The sequence below is a fragment of the Erpetoichthys calabaricus genome, chromosome 17 (genome assembly GCF_900747795.2).
Source record: "Erpetoichthys calabaricus chromosome 17, fErpCal1.3, whole genome shotgun sequence".
NCBI classification, from domain to species: domain Eukaryota; kingdom Metazoa; phylum Chordata; class Cladistia; order Polypteriformes; family Polypteridae; genus Erpetoichthys; species Erpetoichthys calabaricus.
This window is the reverse complement of record NC_041410.2, coordinates 54,452,345-54,468,803: the sequence shown is the minus strand read 5'-3', so window position 1 is coordinate 54,468,803 and position 16,459 is coordinate 54,452,345. Positions and strand designations below refer to the sequence as shown.

General features: G+C 39.9%; 2 protein-coding genes across 2 annotated transcripts in view; one reads left to right on the top strand and one right to left on the bottom strand.

The window, feature by feature from the left end:
* Positions 1-16,459, top strand: part of scaper (S-phase cyclin A-associated protein in the ER) — a 720,649-nt gene that overhangs the window by 569,139 nt on the left and 135,051 nt on the right. The window contains 1 exon segment of the mRNA XM_051920308.1: positions 14,466-14,698. Within this exon segment, the coding sequence (XP_051776268.1) occupies positions 14,466-14,698 (233 nt within the window).
* The window catches only part of LOC127526109 (uncharacterized), a 416,670-nt gene that overhangs the window by 305,748 nt on the left and 94,463 nt on the right, over positions 1-16,459 (bottom strand). The window lies entirely within an intron of this gene.

The following is a 16,459-nucleotide window of genomic DNA, read 5'->3' as shown; positions in this document are numbered from 1 at the left end:
TAATGTTTTAAGAGTGGCTTTCTGCAAAATTGTATGTGTTACCAGCAATGTATGAAATGCAGGCATTGTATAGAATGCCGAAAATTGGATGTCAAAGTACAGTATGAAACGATTAATATGCCACACATTTCCTAGGCATTCTATGCAATGCCAAAAGACAATACTTTGCCTAAATAGCATTTGTCATTCTATGTAATGCCTAGGTATTACATACAATGCCTAGGGAAAGTATATATAATATTAAAATAATTCGGATATTTCATACGTTGCATAAACACGCCAGGCATTCTATACATTGCTTAGGCATTCTATACAATGCCTGCATTTCATACATTGCTGGTAACATATATAACATAGAAACAGGCTTTGTTTTAGGAGACAGACTAAATAAAGGAAAGCAAAGGATGAAAAGGTAAATAAGGAGACAACGAAACACAGTGAGACTTAAGAACAGACCTATCTTTAAGATAAAAGAAAAGTGAAGAAGTTGGAATAGAGAACTCAGATCTTAGTGACTGGAGCGTTCTGAGCTGTCAAAAATATTGCCAAGGGTAAAAATACCACACTGCCTCAAGGTTGGGAAAACAATAGGGTTGCCAATTTTTTTTTTCTATAATGTTGTCATTCCTCATACTTTAGTATTGCTCAGTCAAATATGACAGTTCATGACAAGCAGAAGAGCAATATCAAGCTTCTTTGAAACATCATTAAGATTTTGACTTTGCAAAAGAAACACTAATGGAGCAGCAAAAAATTGATGTGTTAAGTACATTTATTGACTTGTGTTTGTTCTAGGTTTGGTTAAGGTAAACATTTCCATCCTTTTAAAGTATAGAGAGTAATATTTTAAATATCCTCCCTTTTTCTTAATCTAGTTAGGCTAGGGAAGAGTTTCAGGGTCTAGACTAACTATCCTAACAGCATCTGCCACCATACAGGAAGCCATTGTGGGCTCAACAATGTTGTGAGCACTTTTTGAAATATCTAGTGTAACAGGTTCCCTGTCTGGCAAGAGTTTGCTAGAAGTGGCATAGAGCTCAGGCATGATGGGAGATGGGTCTGACCTCAAAACAGAAAGGTAACTGAGGCTCCCCAAGATGCCAGTGCGAGTGAGCAGCTGGCAAAGGCAGAGGTATGCCATATATGCATAAATAAGTCGTGATTGTTATTATCATGTGTGCATTAAAGTGCTAGTGAGGTTGTTGAAAATGACCAATTACCAAGAGAGTTCCCCCCAAACCTTCAAATGGAAACAGTGTGTTGCTGCCAAGTTCGATGCTACATATAATAGAGGGCAGGAAATAAGGAAGCAACCAAAAGTGCTTAAAAGGCATACTCCACACACAAATTATATATATTTGCATTACACCAGCAGCCATACTACATGAACTTCAGAAGAGGTCATCTACCTGAAGCTAAGTGTGTTAGGGCTCTGCCAGTACTTGGATAGGAGACCATCTAGGAAAAGCTTGGGTTGCTGCTGGAAGAGATGATAGGGACACTGTCCTGTAAAAATGGTGCAGTCCTTCAGATGAGACATAAAACCAAGGTCCTGACTCTCTGAGTTCATTAAAGATCCCTAGGCGTCCTTTTTAAAGAGCAGGGTGTATCCCAGGCTAAATTTCCCTTCATGACCTAGTTATTTTGGCCCCCTAATCATCCCCAGTCTCTAATTGGCTATCTTTCTCACCACTTCACTACCTAATAGATAATGTGTGGTGAGCATACTGACGCAAAACTGGCTGCCGTTGCACCATCCAGGTAAATGGTACATTTTAGAGGTGGTTGAAGTGGCTCCCCACTCACTATGTAAAGCGCTTCGGGTAGTGAGAAAAGCGCTATACAAATTTAAAGAATTATTATTATACTTAGTTTGTAATGATGATCAAAAAAATTAATCTCATGTTTTTGTGGAAAACAGAGATAACAAATTTTCTGATAGAACAGGCATCTATGGTGACCAACATTGGACCACAGCAAACAATATAAGAATAGTCATGAAATAGTCATGAACTTTACTCCTTTCGCATTAGCCACATGTCAAGCCACTTAGTTGTACACTCATACATGTAAAATGCGTTAATTTTTACTAAAATGGGAGGAGGCAATTTACTACATCAGGCTCATTTGTTTAGCTATTAGGCGTTCTGTGCCAATATTTCATCCAGATACTTCTTGAAGGATGTCAGGGTTTCTGCTTCAACTACATGTCTTGTTAGTTTGTTCCAGATTCTCATAACCCTTAACATAGAAGTTCTTTGTGGCTTCAGTCCTAAATGCACTTCCCCTTAATTTCCACTGGTTTCCTCAAGTACATGATTCAACATTAAAAATTTTGTTAAATAAATACTTCTGGAAAATTACAGCAGTACATGCAGCGGTAACATGTTCACAAGGAAACAAGCTTTTGAATTGACAATTGAAAAGACGTGACTCTTGATCAGTGAAGGAGGGGAAGGTGTGGGTCTTCAGCTCAACAGCTCATTCCTGTGTGAATGCATTTCCTCCAAGTGTACTGCTCTGATTTTCCAGAAATATTTTTTTTTATAATAGTTCCATTTTGCACATTATGAGCATATAACTAGGTGACTTGACGTGGATGTGTTTAAATTGTTTGATATGGTCCAGTGTTGGTCTCCATTGATTCCCATTCTATCAGAAAGTTTGTCATTTCTGTTCTTCATGAAAATATTAGATCAAAAAATTTTCTTGGACATCACTACAAACAACCTGGGATAAGTAACTAACATTTAAAAATATAATTTCTGGTTGGAGTATTGCTTTAAACATTTAACTGTTGTGAAGGAATAAAAGCACAAAAACTCAGGTTAAGAGTACAAAATAAAGGTTAAGTTCAAAGCAAAACATTTGATAAAATGTTTTGTTCCCCCCCTTCAGCCCAGACTTGTTGGGTCGGGCGGCCCAAACCAAGAGGTCATAAATCCGGGACAAAGCATCAGCGTTAGCTTGGAGAGTACCTCAACGATAAATGACCGTGAACCTGTAGGGCTGTAGGTCCAAAAACTACCTAGTGACACGGGGGTTCGATTCTCTATGGACGGCCATCCATTGTAGGGCAGCGTTATCCATTACCATGGTGAACACCCGTCCCGGTAGATAGTACCTCAGTTGGGTTACGGCCCATTTGATCACTAAGGCCTCTTGTTCTACCGCCACATGCCTTGTCTCCCGTTCCTGCAGTTTCTGGCTGAGGTACATAATAGGGTGTTCAGCACCGTCAATGCTTTGGCTCAGCATGGCACCGAGACCTGTGTCCAAAGCATCATCAGTCTGGAGAATAAAAGGAGAATTAAAATCAGGAGTTTTAAGTATAGGTGCTGACGTAAGGGCCTCTTTCAAGTCACGAAATGCAAACTCAGCATCCTGATCCCATACCACATACAGAGGGGCCCTCTTCTTTGTTCGATTACTCAAGGGTGTAGCTGTCTCGGAGAAGCGAGGTACAAACCGGCAGTAGTAGCTCGCTAACCCCAAAAAGGACTGTATCTGCTGCTTGGTGATCGTCAGGGCCAATTCAGAATGGCAGCAACTTTGGAGCACTGTGGTCTAACAGTTCCCCCACCCACTAGATAGTCCAAGTATTTGGCCTCGTTCAACCCAAAGAAACACTTCTTAGGATTGATCTGAAGTCCGGCTCTAGCTAACATTAGCAAAACCATATAGATGTGCAACACATGCTCCTCCCAGGTGTTGGAATAGATGACAACGTCATCCAAGTAGGCGGCACGGTAGGAATTGTGGGGCTTAAGCACTCTATCTACCAGACGTTGGAAGGTCGCTTGGAGCCCCGTGCAGTCCAAGTGGGAGGACCCAGTACTGCCAGTGTCCACTCTGGGTACTAAAGGCCATCTTTACTTTGCCAGTACCCCTTCATCATGTCAAGAGTAGTTATGTATTGGGCATTCCCCAGCCTCTCAAGAAGTTTGTCTATTCGTGGCATAGGGTATGCATTAAATTTGGAGGCCTGATTGAGCCATCGGAAGTCATTACAGAACCTCCAACTCCCATCAGGCTTAGAGACCAATACGATTGGGCTGGACCAGGGGCTATGGCTTTGTTCAGTCACCCCCAGTTCCAGCATTCGCTTGATCTCCAGTTATACTTCATTCCGTTTTGCCTCCGGGAGGCAATATGGGCGTTCCCTGACGACCATCCCAGGTTCTGTAACAATGTCATGCTTAATCAGTGAAGTCCGTCCTGGTAACTCACTAACCACTTCAGGGACAGACAGGATAGTTGTTTCCAGCTCCTGTTTTTGTTGGGAGGTCAAATTGTCACCAAGATTAAGTGTTGGTTTATACGAGAAAAGGGAGCGGGGTTGACCGGAGGAGGGATCGGCGTCCCTTTCCTTCCACGGTTTCAACAAGTTGACGTGATAAATCTGTTCTCTCGGCCGACAATTTGGTTGTTTAACCAAATAATCGACAAGACCTTTTCTCTCCTTAATCTCGTAAGGGCCAATAGTTTTGAATGTGAAGTGGGGATGAGGACCATTACTCGCTCTCCCAGGAGAAATTCTCTTGAGAGCTGAGCTTTTGTGTTAATGCCGGGCTTGCACTGATTGAGCCTAATCCATATGTTCTTTTAGTATAGGCCTAATTTCTGCCAATCTATCACGTAACTGCGTGATATATTCCAGTATATTTGTGGATGGGAGAGCCTCTCCCTCCCATCCTTCTTTTAGTATATCTAATATACCTCAGGGCTGGCACCCATACAGTAACTCAAATGGGGAAAACCTGGTAGAAGCTTGAGGCACCTCCCGATAGGCAAAAAGGATGAGGGGGAGTAGCTGATCCCAGTTCCTCCCATCCTCGCTAACTACCTTGCGCAGCATCTGTTTCAGGGTCTGATTGAATCTTTCTACCAACCCATCGGTTTGGGGATGATAGACAGCGGTTTTCAGATGCTTATTGCGGAGTAACCTAGCAACCTCCCTGAATGTCTCCAAAGTGAAGGGAGTTCCCTGGTCCATAAGGACTTCTTTTGGGATTCCCACTCTTGCAAATACACCAACAAGTTCCCGAACGATATTTTTTGAAGTAGTTGTGCACAGGGGAACGGCCTCTGGATAGCGAGTAGTGTAATCCACTATGACCAGGATGTATTTATGTCCTTTAGCCGAGGGTTCTAAGGGGCTATCAAGATCGATCCCAATCTGTTCAAAGGGGACGTCTATTAAGGGAAGAGGAATAAGAGGAGCGCAGTCCTTTCGGAGAATCTGTCGAAGCTGGCACTCGGGGTAGGAAGCATAGAATTGACGAACCTCTTCATTTATTCCAGGCCAAAAGAACCAGAGTTTAATCCTCTCCAGCGTTTTCTCAGGCCCTAGATGGGCACCTAGGAGGTGGGTATGTGCCAGTTAACACACCTCCCGCCAGTAGGCACGTGGCACTAACAACAGGCACCTTACTTCTCCCTTGTGTTCTGCTACTCAGTATACCAGATCATTTTTCAAAACAAAGTGGGGTCCCTGTGGAATGGGATCTCGAAGGGGTTGCACTTCTACTGATAAAATCGTATTTCTGGCGAACTTTAAGGAATCATCATTCCATTGTTCTCTTTTAACACTAGAATTACCAGAGCCTACGAAAAAACTCGTAGATCCGTCCCACCTTAAAACGCTTCGCACTTCTCCGTCAGCGTCTTTTGTCCTTTAAATGTGTTGATAAGCAGCAAACAGCAAGCAGTCTGCTATCAGATCCCCCCACCGGCACACAGTTTTCTCAGCTCAAGTCTGCTTACCTACTTGTCAGTTGCTTAGAGCTGTATAGATTGAGAAGTCATGCAAAATGACACCTTTTATAAATACTATATCGTTATTTGGAACACTTGTATTTCATGTGTGTTCCGTGTCTACGACAATCTATGCACAGTAAACACATCGTTAAAACAGAAACGTTTTTCATGTTTTAGTAATAATTGACAAAATGTAGGCATGAAGTGTATAATGTGTGAAGCCTGAATTCCAAATATCTTTCCACACTTTCACAAAAGATAAAAGTATAACAGAACAAATGCGCTTTTTTCTAAGGCTATAACCGAAGAAAAAGAAACCAGGTTAGTGCTGCTTGCTGTCCTGCCTTCTTGGGTAGTATACTGGTTAGAGCTGCCGACTCCAACTCATAAGGTTCCGGGTTCGAGTCTTAACGTCTTCCAAAATAAACATTTTGAGTAGTAAGCTGTTCTTATTGTTAATATTATACAATAAAAGCATCCATTTGATTTGCGACTGTAACAGCCGCTGTAAATGTATAGTACTTGTCAAAGTTAGCGTCTTTTTTTTAGTTTTACTTTATTTACTTATCTTCCTACAGCATAAAGTCACAAGTATACTGCAGAGTTTCCTCTGTTTGATCGTCAAGGGCATGCTCACAAATTACACGTGTAATGCCACGAAAAATACCTGCTGACACTTTAGTATGCGAGCAATGGTACCTGAATGCAGTTAGACTTTTTTTGGGCACATACACCACGCTTGTGTTTAGATCTGGACGGTGTAGCGTTGGCGAGCTCTGTAAGCCGTGCTGTTTCTTTGAAGGACTGGTGATTGGCAGGATGATGCCAGACTTTTGCCTTTACGCCTGGTGCAGCTGCGTTGTTCTTTTATGTGAGTCGACATTTCTTGCGGGGAGGGCTTCTGTTTTCTCCGATCTGAGTTCACCTCTGTTATTGCGCGTCTTTATTTGAAAACAGCAGTGTCAGATCGGGGCGAGCGTGAACGCTAACTTTGACAAGCACTATAAATTTACAGCGGTTATTACAAACGTAAATCAAATGTATGTTTTTATTGTATAATATTAACAATAACAGCAGCTCTCTACTCAAAACGGTAAACTTGAGAAGCTGCTAGCATCGAACCCATAAGCTCTTGACTGGGAGTCAGCAGTTGTGTGTGGGAACTGTTAACATTTGAATCTGATGATTGTATATAAAGCCGTGTCAGAACTTGTGCGCGAACGACACTGGTAAAACTGTGGACGTGGATGTGAGTGGTGTGTGTGACTGAGAATGACTGGTGTGAAGCCTGAAGTCCAAATATCAAATAAACACTTTCACAAAAAGTACAAGTATAACAGAACAAGTGTGCTTTTATTCAAGAATATAACTGAAGAAAAAAGAAAGCAGGTTGCGGTAAGCGGTTGATGCAACAGCTTGCATGGTGCAATGCTAAGAATAGCTGACTCCCAGTTAATAAATCAGCTCGCATGTTATTTATTTGGATCAAATAAAGACGCGCTATAGCTATTTATCTATCCCCTTAGCTGTTTATATATATATATATATATATATATATATATAAATATAAATATATATATATATATATATTATATAATAAGAGTTATAAAGACACTTGTACATGTTAATTGCAGTCTCAATTGTTAAAAATAATATTTTAAAAGTAGCATCCCACATGAAAATACAATGATCTGACTGACTGAGAGTGCATACCACTTTATATGGTTAAAAAGAAAAAAAAAAAATAACACTTTCTTTCCGGCGGGGAATCAAACTCGGGTCTCTAAGGCGCAACAGGCCTGCTGCGCACTGATTGGCTGAGTAGTCTGTGTCAACTATCCGCGACTTAGTATGTATCATGATCGTGATTTAGAGAGAATAAAAGTGAAAAAAAAACCGGAAACTTTTACAAGTCCTATAAATGTACACCGTGTGTTACAGACGCAAACCAAGTGTATGTGTGTACTGTATAATATTAACAATAAGATCAGCTCATTACTGAAAACAGCAAATATAGGAGTGAGACGGGATCGAACCGGGGACTCTTGATTACACTGGGGACGTTTGATTACAAGTCAGCAAATCTTACCACTACTCTACAGAAACTGTTGTTTTTTCTTTAACCTTTTGTGAAAGTGTTTACTTGATCTTTGGACTTCAGGCTTCATATATTATATAGTTTATGCCTACATTTTGTCATTTACTACTAAAATATGAAAAATGTTTCTGTTTTAAAAATGTGTTTACACAGATTACTGTAGAAACAGAACACACATGAAATGCATGTGTTCCAAATAACGATCTATTATTTCCACTCTAAAACTCTAGCAGTTCAGTCACTCCCAGATAATCAAACAAGGCATGAGCTGGGAAAACTTAGTGAACGTTCTGCGATGGTGGGGGATGGAATAGCCGGCTGCTTGCTGGCTCGTCTTAATCAGCACATTTAGAAGACAAAAGAGAGGTGAGAACAGTTTTAAGGTGGGCCGGATCTACGAGTTTTTTCGTAGACTCTGGTAATTCTAGTGTTAAAGGAGGACGGAGTTCGTCTATACTGATATTGTAAGGTTGACAGAGGATCATTGCCGACCTCAAGGGGCGAGGTTTCTGCCCCTTTGACCTCCCCAACAGGTGTTTCCTCCTACAGCTTGGCCATCATGCTGGGCGTTGCTCCATCTGCCTACATTACACGGCGTGGGGACAGTCACGGCTGGGGAATCCCCGTCCACTATAAGGTCCAACCTTTCTTTAGGAGTGGAAAAATCCTGACCGCATTTTCTTTGCGACCAGTCTCACCCAAGAATCACCGGAAAAGGAGGGTTAGGCGACACCACCACCAATAAAGTTTTGGGTGTGCCTTCCCATGTGATGACGCAGTGAGCAGTTCTGTAATGCCTGGTCTCCCCATGTATACAGGTTAGACTTGTCATAGACTTTTTAAAATGTTGAGGTAGGATGAAACGGCGAGCAACAACAGACATGTTACTCCCGGTATCAAACATAGCGATCACCCGGTGTCCATTTACTAGTACCACTCCTGTGTTAGGAAGAGACAGGTATTGTGCTTTGTCAAACCCCCTTTCTCCCCTCATCCAGGTGCAGTCCATTGGTTCCGTAGAAAGGGGGCAGGCAGTGATGATGTGTCCCTGTTCCCCATACTTGAAACAGCGGAGGATACTAGGGATTCTCTCTTTGGGTCTAGCCGGAGGCTCAGGGGAGCGCTGGGCAGACTCTGGGTTAGCGACACGTTCCTGTCGGGCTAAGTAAGCAGACCTTTCCGTCCGAGATGCTGCCTGGTGGCGCTCTATAGCTTCTATCAGGGTGTCCATGTTGGAATATGACTCTCTACAAACCTGCTGGGCGAAATGGTCGGGTAGCGCCGTTACTAAGGCCTCGCACGAAATCTGCTCTACAACCTGTCGTGCACTATTAATGTCGGGGCGTAGCCACCTACCTATTTTGCCCCAAATTTCAAAGGCTTGTCCCCTAGCGGGACAATCGGAGTCAAATCTTCACTGCCTTCATTCCCTCGCCTGCTGGTTCAAGGTGACGTCATAGCATTGTAGTATTTTCAACTTCAAGCTGTCATATATAGCGGCATCCCTTTCGGGTAGGTCATGATAAGCCTGCTGCGCCTTGCCTTTGAGGTACAGTGCGAGTATGTTTGCCCCCTCCGACCTCGGCCAAAGGTTACACAGAGCAATGCGCTCAAATACCAGCAAAAAGGATTCAATATCGTCCCCCTCCACTAAAGCAACTAGTGGAGGCGGTGGAGGTCGAGCAGCCTCTGGCTTCACCGCCTCTGCAGCGGCGACACAAGCTCCTGTTTCTGCCAACTGTGTCCGGGTATCTCCGAGCTGCATTTTTAGCGTCTGAAGTTCCATCAGGATAATTCCAAGCACAGTATTGAGGTCCTGTTCTTCCAATATCCTTCGAACAGTCAATCCTGCCGACTACGCCAATATATGAAGGAATAAACACACAGAAACTCAGGTTAAGAGTTAGGAATCCTCCCCGTATACTGGGTGTAACATCCAGTACAAAATAAAGTTCTCTCTCAAAGCAAAACATTTGACAAAATAAAGGTCTCTCTCTGGTTTTTTTACATAAAAAACAAAGGAAGTGCAATTAACGGGAGGGAGGTTCAGGGAAGGCTGTGATGACCGGTATGGGCGTTTTACTCTGTCATTTTTCTGTGGAGTTAAGGAAAGAAAAGCATTAGTACCTCGTCTTTCGATCTTTCATGCGCGATCAAGCCTTTTGACTATCCCCTAAGCGCATGTGTGTGACACTGTATACTGGGACTCAGAAATGGAGGAATACTTTGGCTGCCAGAAGAATCTCTAGGATAAGTGTTCAAGACTTAAAGATAGTGTCCTTATTCATAGAATTGATGTTGGGGTTTGTTCCAGAAGTAACCCAGATGCAGGGTTTAAAGGCCTCTTTATACCAAAAGCTTATTGTGTTTAGAAGCTTGTTACCTGTGGTAAAGGTGCAACTTGCAGGGATGCAGTGCAGAAGAAAGTTGGGGAGGTGGGTGATAACATGTTTATGCTTGTGTTACTGTAGATTCGAATGGTAAACAAGTGGGCAAGACCACCCTAGCAGAAGGGACCTGAATGTGTATAGTGAGGCAGCTCGGTTGTTTCTTTTTGTACCTGAAGTCTGCCTGTAGTTGGCCTTCCCCTGTGTACTCTGTTTAATAAATCAGTTAGTTTTGAAAAGATTTGGGTATTTATGTTCTTTAACCTAGGTTGCTGTCACACATGCATTTTGGTTTTCTTTATTCTGTGTTAATGTAAAGTTTTCACGATAGTCTTTATTCACTTTTTTAAACTCCTCAAAATTTCACTTATTTGCTTCTATGGGAAATTACTAAATTGTTTTATTTTTACTTTTCTTAAACTGAAAATATTTGATCAGAAAACTAATGTAGTTTTTTTTTCTTTCCTAAAACTTGGCGATCATCTGGGGCAATCTTTTAAATAAATTACTTTTTCTTCCCTTGACTATACAGCCAGTTGCCATATGATTGATCCCTAAAATATTTTGCTAGTGAGTCACCAGTCAGTGTCAAAAGTACTGATTTTTGGCGGCTAGCTCTCAACTTAGCCTTGAAATGAATGGATTCATGACTTTTAGCTCATATACTTAAAATATGGCTTAGTACTATTTAGAGTATTTGGCATCTTAAAGATTTAGTATGTTTACAAAAACTAAGCATTATATTTTTTTATTGATGAGGTTTCTCTGATTTTTTCCCCCCTTCTAAGAATAGTCAGTCTTTATGTAACACAGTTCAGTGTCTAAAATTGCTTTATTTACTTGCTTAGTAGGAAACCATGTGTAGTCTCTATAGCAGAGCTGCCCAAACCATGATCTCATGGGACCTTTCTTTTGGCCTGCAAAACATCTTCTAAAAATGATTTTTTTTTCATGCCAGGAATATAATTTTTCAATACACTGAAAGTCTGCTAGGAGGCATTATTCACAATCTCCTTTTCCGAGTATTTGTAAATTGGTTTGCCTAACACATGACTTAAGTTCATAAATGGAGCAGGATAAGTTACACTCATGAGTTGTTGTAAGAAACCCAGCCATAGCATGCACACGCTTTATGGATTTTAAAGACAATCAGCATTCTAACTAAAAGCTGGGCTATGAAACATCAAAGTAAAGATTTGCGCAGAACTGGTTATTTTTTTATCGTGCTCGCCTTGTAAATGTTTCACTTCCACTTCTGCACATTTCTAACTTCAGCCTCATCTGCAGCACTAGAACTGTAAAGTTTTGAGTCAAGTCCTGTCACTCCTGCTAGGGTACATGCCTCTAAGTGTCATCCAGTGTCACATAAATTCAAAAAACTCTTGCCAGAGACTTCTCATACAATCAAATATCCTGACAACCACACATTTTTAGGTCACTTTTCTGTTTGTCGTAAAGGTGAGCTTATTTTGTTAATTCTCCCAGGGTTATGACTATTCTCAGCTAAAATATAACCCTCACAGCAAGCAAACCGCAGTTGATCTTCTTTCTTATCAGCAACAATTGAAAATGCCTACCAGGTTTCTGATTGTGCTATTGGCCTTTTGATGAATTTATTATTTTTCAATGTTGGCTTTTTCACTGTTGTTAGTTCCTTTTTCAGATGTCTTTGCCAACACAGAAATTCATACTAACCTAAGTACAGCTTCTGATGTGACAGGAGCTTGTCCCGCTGTTTCCAACTTCATTGTCTGCTATGCTCACACACACTACTTAAAATAGAAGGTGTATCTTATAAAACAGGGTTTTAGATTTATTCAGAAATGAAAAATAAAACACACTTTAAAAGAATAGCTATTTTCATCCCTTATTCCACCCATTTCCTCCCACAGCTGTAACTGGTCCAACCAAGTCTATTTTTCTTATTTTTAATTTTTAGCGATAGCTTTGTTACTGTCACTTGACTTGTCAAATCTTCAGCTCAAAATCTTATCTTCACAGCTATAAAATTCATTTGCTTACTCCAACCTCTTTCCTCTGAGGCACCTATCATTCAACTGTTGGTTCTCAGAAATTTGTTTTCTGAATCTGTTTTGGCTTTGGGTCTGCCAGACCAGTTCCTCTCAGACTTTCCTTTAGTTCCCAAGTTCATTATGATGGTGTAGGAAACTGTACTCACTGAATGGTTTTGTTTGCAATTTATCTAGAGGAAAGATCTACTCTTTTAATGGTTCTGATCGTGTGTCTGCCTTCCCTTGTTAATTAACTTTTTCTTACCATTATGATAGCAATCTTATCCAAATACTGTTTCAAAAGGTGTAGCAACACAGTTTGTTCCAATGTTGCTTTTATAGAGACAAAGGGTTTGTAAGTAATCAACAAAAGTTACGACACCTGTAGAAATTGTTTGCATCAAAGGCTTAATGAACTTCTGTTGCTACAAAAAAAAAATCTGTGAGTTGCTAACTTATTACTTATGTACTGAAAATTTGTGTCTCTTTGAAAATTGCCTAATTTTTCACTTTTTTGGTAACCTGTTTTTTTTTTTTTTGTTTTTTTTTAAATAAACCTCTTACAATTTACTGCTTACCTTTGTACCATTTCAGGTGAACTTTAACTGCTTAAATTAAAGTAAAAATGTAAACATGGAGGTGTTGTACATTTAAATAATATTGCATGCGTGTGTATATGTATGTGTGTGGGCGTGTGTGTGTGTATATATATATATATATATATATATATATATATATATATATATATATATATAATATAAAATCATATATAAGGTATAGTTGAATAACTATTCAAATTTTTTACCATTAAGAGTAAAATGTCTAGGTTACCGCTGTTACTCTCAGACTTCCTTTAAGTTTACATATTTAGATTTATGTAAAATTGTAAAAGAAGGAAACAGTGCAGTGAGTGGTATTGTAAAAATAATATATTCACCAAGATATTTCTTTTGATGTACTTTGGTTTGAACTGAATTACCTGAAAGCTGGATTACTTTGATGGGATTTACTATTATAATTCAGTCTGACAGGCCTTCAGCCTTGTCTGAAAGCTTCCATATACTTCATCTTTTATTAATAGGGTATCTCTTTAACAGCAAGCAGATACAGCTTTGAAAGTGATGACAAAGACGATCAGAGCAACTGGTTTCTTTCTGGATAATCTGAGGAAATGGGCAAATCTTGCTTAACTTTAGGATTTGATTCTGTTATGCAGATGTAATTCATTTCTAAAACTGCCCTCAGAGTATCCCAATTAGAGTAGTTTGGACAAATGAATATACCTAAATAATCTGATTTGACTCTTTAGCATTGTGAGGCCACATTTTTCCTCAAAAACATGAGGGCATCAAAGTAGTATCATGACTTGAATTTTACTTAATTTAAGTTAATAGTTTATTGCCTACCTGTTCAAATATGAAGACAGATAAAGAATTGAGTTTTGTGTCTTCTAGTCTTTCAGCATTTTCTGTTTTGGAGGTCTCAGTATTTTTAACGTAACTAATAAAACATGAAACGAAGTTCTTTTACTCACATTAGACAGTCCTGCAGGTATTTGGTATCAAATTTGTGTAGACAGTTTGCTAAATTATCAAGGAAATCTAAATTATTTATTTCTAAGTCAGTCAGTCATTTTCTGAACTTAGTCCTAAAGAGAGTTGTGGGGTTTGTGCTGGAGCCTGTCCCCGCCAGCATAAGGTGTAAGGCAGGAACAAAACCTGGATAAGGTGCCAGTCCATCACAGGGTGAGCACACTTAAACACACACACTTGGACCTATTTAGTGTCGCCATTCCACCTCATTTACATTTCTTTGGAGTGTGGGAGGAAGCCGCTTCTGGAGATGTGATATATTACTAGCGTATATTTCAAAGTGGCCTCCATTCAATTTCTTTAGTTGCTGAAGTAATTTTTGACAACACAAAAATTGTGTTTTAAGTAATTATTACAACACAAACATTTTTCTTCCAGTAGTCAGTGAAATACTGGGGTGCCCTTTCTTTACCAAAAACCTATTCAACCCTTTACTGAAATTTTTGTATAATTTTTTATTTTTTATTTCTTTATTTTTTGAGAAAGCTTTTCTATAGCACCACATTATTTAAAAAATAATACAATTTAAAAAAGTAAAAAAAATAATGTTGATTTCTGGTTGCTGTGATTTGTTAGCTGCCTTTGTCATTTTTTTTCTTGTATTCTTCCTCCTTAGTTGTTTGTCCCAGAAGAAGATAAAACTCTGTGTGGGAGGAGTGTAAACAAGCAAATATTTGAAGGGCTGGCAACAGGACTCCTACAGACTACCGCAGAAGTACTAGGATTTCTGCTCTCTAGACTCCCTCAGGGCAGTAACCACCATGGCACACCCAGAATATCAACACAGGAAGTGAAAAACAAGCCCTCCGAGAATGAGGCCTTCAATTGCAGGGTGCAAGACCTGATCAGGTAATGCAGAGTTTGAAACGTACAAGTGTACACTTTACTTCCATCTCCAAACACTGATCTTTCCATGTGAATTGCTAATTTCATTCAGTTTAGTTACTTTATTCTTTACACTTTATTTGTAGTGTATTGAAAATACTTTCTTTCACAGCTGTTAAGCTTAAATATTGAAATAATTAAAAAAAATAGCATTAACCACAAACTTTGAATGAGAAACACCCTTTAAGCCTAGTATGTCAGAAGAGAAAGAAAAATAGCAATTCAGTCATAATGTACTTTTTATAGGATCAAACATTTATTATTTATGCCAAATTTCTGCTAATTTTTGTTTTGGATAACTTTTTGTTTAATAATATGTACAGTAATCCCTCCTCCATCGCGGGGGTTGCGTTCCAGAGCCACCCGCGAAATAGGAAAATCCGCGAAGTAGAAACCATATGTTTATATGGTTATTTTTATATTGTCATGCTTGGGTCACAGATTTGCGCAGAAACACAGGAGGTTGTAGAGAGACAGGAACGTTATTCAAACACTGCAAACAAACATTTGTCTCTTTTTCAAAAGTTTAAACTGTGCTCCATGACAAGACAGAGATGACAGTTCTGTCTCACAATTAAAAGAATGCAAACATATCTTCCTTTTCAAAGGAGTGCGCGTCAGGAGAGAGAGAACAAAGCAAGAAGTCAAAAAAAAAATCAATAGGGCTTTTTGGCTTTTAAGTATGCGAAGCACCGCCGGTACAAAGCTGTTGAAGGCGGCAGCTCACACCCCCTCTGTCAGGAGCAGGAAGAGAGAGAGAGAGAGAGAGAGCCACAGAAAATCAATATGTGCCCTTTGAGCTTTTAAGTATGCGAAACACCGTGCAGCATGTCCTTCAGGAAGCAGCTGCACACAGCCCCCCTGCTCACACCCCCCTACGTCAGCGCAAGAGAGAGAGAGAGAGAGAAAGTAAGCCGGGTAGCTTCTCAGCCATCTGCCAATAGCGTCCCTTGTATGAAATCAACTGGGCAAACCAACTGAGGAAGCATGTACCAGAAATTAAAAGACCCATTGTCCGCAGAAACCCGCGAAGCAGCGAAAAATCCGCGATATATATTTAAATATGCTTACATATAAAATCCGCGATGGAGTGAAGCCGCGAAAGGCGAAGCGCGATATAGCGAGGGATCACTGTATATATAAATTACTTCATTACCTATACTTGCTTTGGAGCTGGGGGCCACAGTAGCTATGGTATTTCATTCTCATTGTTTTCTTAGTGACATGTTTTTGCTGCTAATTAACTTCATTTAATTGATTGGCTATTTAAGACTCAGACCTTACAAATTAGGGGTGAGCAGCATTGGTCTTGGAGGGCCGGGCCACAGTGGCTGCAGTTTTTTTTCCCCCCCCAAACCAATTGCTTCATAAAAAGTATTTTATTGCTGATGAAGCACTTTTTGCTCAAGGGACATTTTACTGCTTCATTTTAGTTGTCTCCTTTCTTAAGATTTTGAACCCATAATTGCTTTAATGTTAAACAGCTGCATTCACTGTTTTTAACAGCTCCTTATTAGATGTAAATAACAAAAGAACCTACAGTTCACCTTCTAGCTTGTTTCCATTTACACCTGTGTGTGTTCATTGTGCACTATTTGGTTTAATAAAATGCACAGAAGGAAATTGAAGAAGAACTGAATATAACTCATACATTTTAGGATTCAAATCATTTGGATGATATCATTACAAAAAAGAAAAATCTACGATTTAAGAATGACCTGACAT